General features: G+C 51.7%; 1 protein-coding gene across 1 annotated transcript in view; it reads right to left on the bottom strand.

Moving 5' to 3' along the window:
- The window catches only part of NOP14 (NOP14 nucleolar protein), a 29,501-nt gene extending 26,959 nt beyond the window's left edge, over nt 1-2,542 (bottom strand). The window contains 1 exon segment of the mRNA XM_011970827.1: nt 2,149-2,542. Within this exon segment, the coding sequence (XP_011826217.1) occupies nt 2,149-2,343 (195 nt within the window). The 5' untranslated portion in view covers nt 2,344-2,542.
- Between the last annotated feature and the right edge of the window lie 91 nt (nt 2,543-2,633).

Raw genomic sequence — 2,633 nt, 5'->3', positions numbered from 1 at the left:
CACTGGCTCCTAGCAGGAAAGAGGTAGATGGGGCAGGCGTCAGCCATCTGGCCTCTAAAAACATTAGTTCTCATTATCTGGAATATGATTCTATGGGTAAATCTTAGTGAAGAAGAGCCCTTAGGCTATAAATAGGTAATATGAGTTATTCTACATTATTCTGATTCTCTTTCTTTCTTAAACTATATAGATGTTGTGACATCATACAGAATTTATGGCATAAAATAGGGATAATAACAGTACTTCCCCCTCATAAAGGTGAGGATTAAATGTAAACCGCTTGGCACAAGGCCTGACCAACTTTAAGGGGCCAGTAACTACATTAATAACATAGTTACCCATTAACAACTACATTCATATAACTTATTTTATAAATTATTTCAGAAATAAGGAAACTGAGGCACAGCTATAAAGCAATGTCCTGAGACTGGCACCTGGGGGCTGCCCTCCTCCTGCCAGACTTGAGTGCCTCAGAGTGCTACAACCCACCAGAGGGGAGAAGCCAACTGAGACAGCCCACTTACTTCTAAGGGACCAGCCCACACGAAAAGAGCCAGGCCTCCTACGCTGGCCTCACATGCCCCCACAGGTGTTATCAAGCTCAGAGTCAACTGGACGACCTGCTGTCCCTCAGACAGCTGCAAGTGCCACACCTCACCACACCAGGACAATGTGCCTTTGCATCTGTGTCCTCTGCCCACCCTGGGACCATGAACAGCTCACTCCCTTTGCGAAACTTGGCTGTAACTCCCTCTAGGAAGAATTTTTGGACTTTCCTGTTACACTTTCTCCTGACTGTGATCTCCTAAGGCACTCAGGTTCCACTTTTGATTTCTTTAAATATTTGTTTCTACCATGGGCCAAGCATTGGAGGTCCAAAAAGGAGCAGGAATTCCCGCCCCCGTCCTAGGCCTTCAGCACAGAGCAGGGAGGTGGATCTGCTCAATACCAGAAGTTTGAGCAACCTGTCCTATTTGGACTACATGGCTTGGGTGGTGAACCTGAGCCCGCCCTTTAGAGACTTTGGGAGGTAAGGCAGACCTTTTGGACACACTGAGTTGCAAGAGGTGAAGCAAGGAAAACAGCCGGACTGTGCGGGGCTCGAACAACAAGCCAAGAAGGCTAAGAATAACAGTATTTAGAGAACACTTGCTATGTGCTCTATGTGCTATCTTACTTAATTCTCATAAACCACCACAAGGGGTAGGATGTATATTATTATCTCTACTTCAGAAAAGAGAAAACTGAGGCTTCAGTGGTGAAGACAAATGTGTCTATTCTAGGGACCACACTACCTTATTCTCCCACCCCTGCCCTGGGGTGTGTAATGAGCGACTCTTACCGAAGTCAGCCGGAAGTCTATCCTGCCTATTATACACGCTGTCGTCTTCGTGCAGTAAGGATATTTGATTTGATTTAAATACCATCCAGCTTGCACACTGTGATGGAATAGAGATCAGGAGCTCATGAAGGCAGAGGCAAGTTTTATTTACCTTTATCTCCCAGAACCTAGAAGCGAGGTCAAACAGAAGCGCTCGGGGTAGCAAGAAGGCTCTATAGACATTGAAATGTGAATGCATGCCCAGCCCTTACCAGTTGTGTGACCTTAGAAAATTCATTTGTCCTTTCTGTGCCTTAATTTTTTCACCAACCTACTAATGTATGTTCCTCAGTGAAAATTTAAAAAAAATTATATTAAAAAAACTAGGAAGCAATGAGTTTCCACAGAGTTACTTCCGAAGGAACAAGGTCACGCGCTTCAGGGGAGAGCCGATCAAACATCAAACGGAGCATCCCACGCAGCCCCTACCCACCGTCCCTAAACCACAGGAGCTCAAAGTAAACGCGGAAGGGTTAACAAAGCAGCTGTCCAGGACGCCGCCCGAAGTGACCGACTCCTCCTGACCCGGTTGGAAGAGTCACCGAAATAACACGAGTGCAGGGTCTCCAGGAGGGCGATAGTTTCTAGGTCACTCCAGCTCAGAGAACAGCAGAGGCTTTCGGACTATAAAGTCAGTCCCGTGACTACAAAGTCACGGCCTCCGCCGCTCAACTAGGAAACCGACGCACCGAGAAGGACGCAGCCGGTCCGAGAGCAGCATGGGGCCCAGATCCTGCCGTCCGGCTCCCCCTGCGCCCCCCGCTTACCTTCCTGAGGGCCCGCGCGCGAGACACCCCGGGCAGCCCCACGTCGTGGCGCGTCTTCCGGCCCAGGATCTGGAACTTCTGCCTGTTGACTTTCACCTCGAATGGATTGGAGTTGGCCTTCGCCGGGCCCCCTCGCGCTCCCGCCGGCGCCCCAGAGGTCTTCCTTCGCGCCCCGACCTTCTTGGCCTTTCCCATGGCGCACGCCCCGCTGCGCCCAAGGCGCCGAGACCCGAAGAGAGACGCGGCGCGCACTACCCCGAGACACGTGCCGGGTAGCGGAACCGCCTCCCGGCCTCGTCTCGCGAGAACAGCGCATCACCTCCGAGCCCGCGAGAGGTAAACACTGCGGCCGCAGGCTTCTCCTCGGCTCGCTCGCCGACAGGCTCAGTGACTACAACTCCCAGCAGGCCACGCGCCGCGGCCCGCCGTGTACTCTTGGCGCAGGGCCTTCTGGGAGCTGTAGTGCCCTGGGCGCAGCGGCGAGG

The sequence above is a fragment of the Mandrillus leucophaeus genome, unplaced genomic scaffold (assembly GCF_000951045.1).
Source record: "Mandrillus leucophaeus isolate KB7577 unplaced genomic scaffold, Mleu.le_1.0 Scaffold98, whole genome shotgun sequence".
Classification (NCBI taxonomy): Eukaryota; Metazoa; Chordata; class Mammalia; order Primates; family Cercopithecidae; genus Mandrillus; species Mandrillus leucophaeus.
Note: the sequence above shows the minus strand (reverse complement) of the source record. Positions and strands in the feature narration are given on the sequence as shown.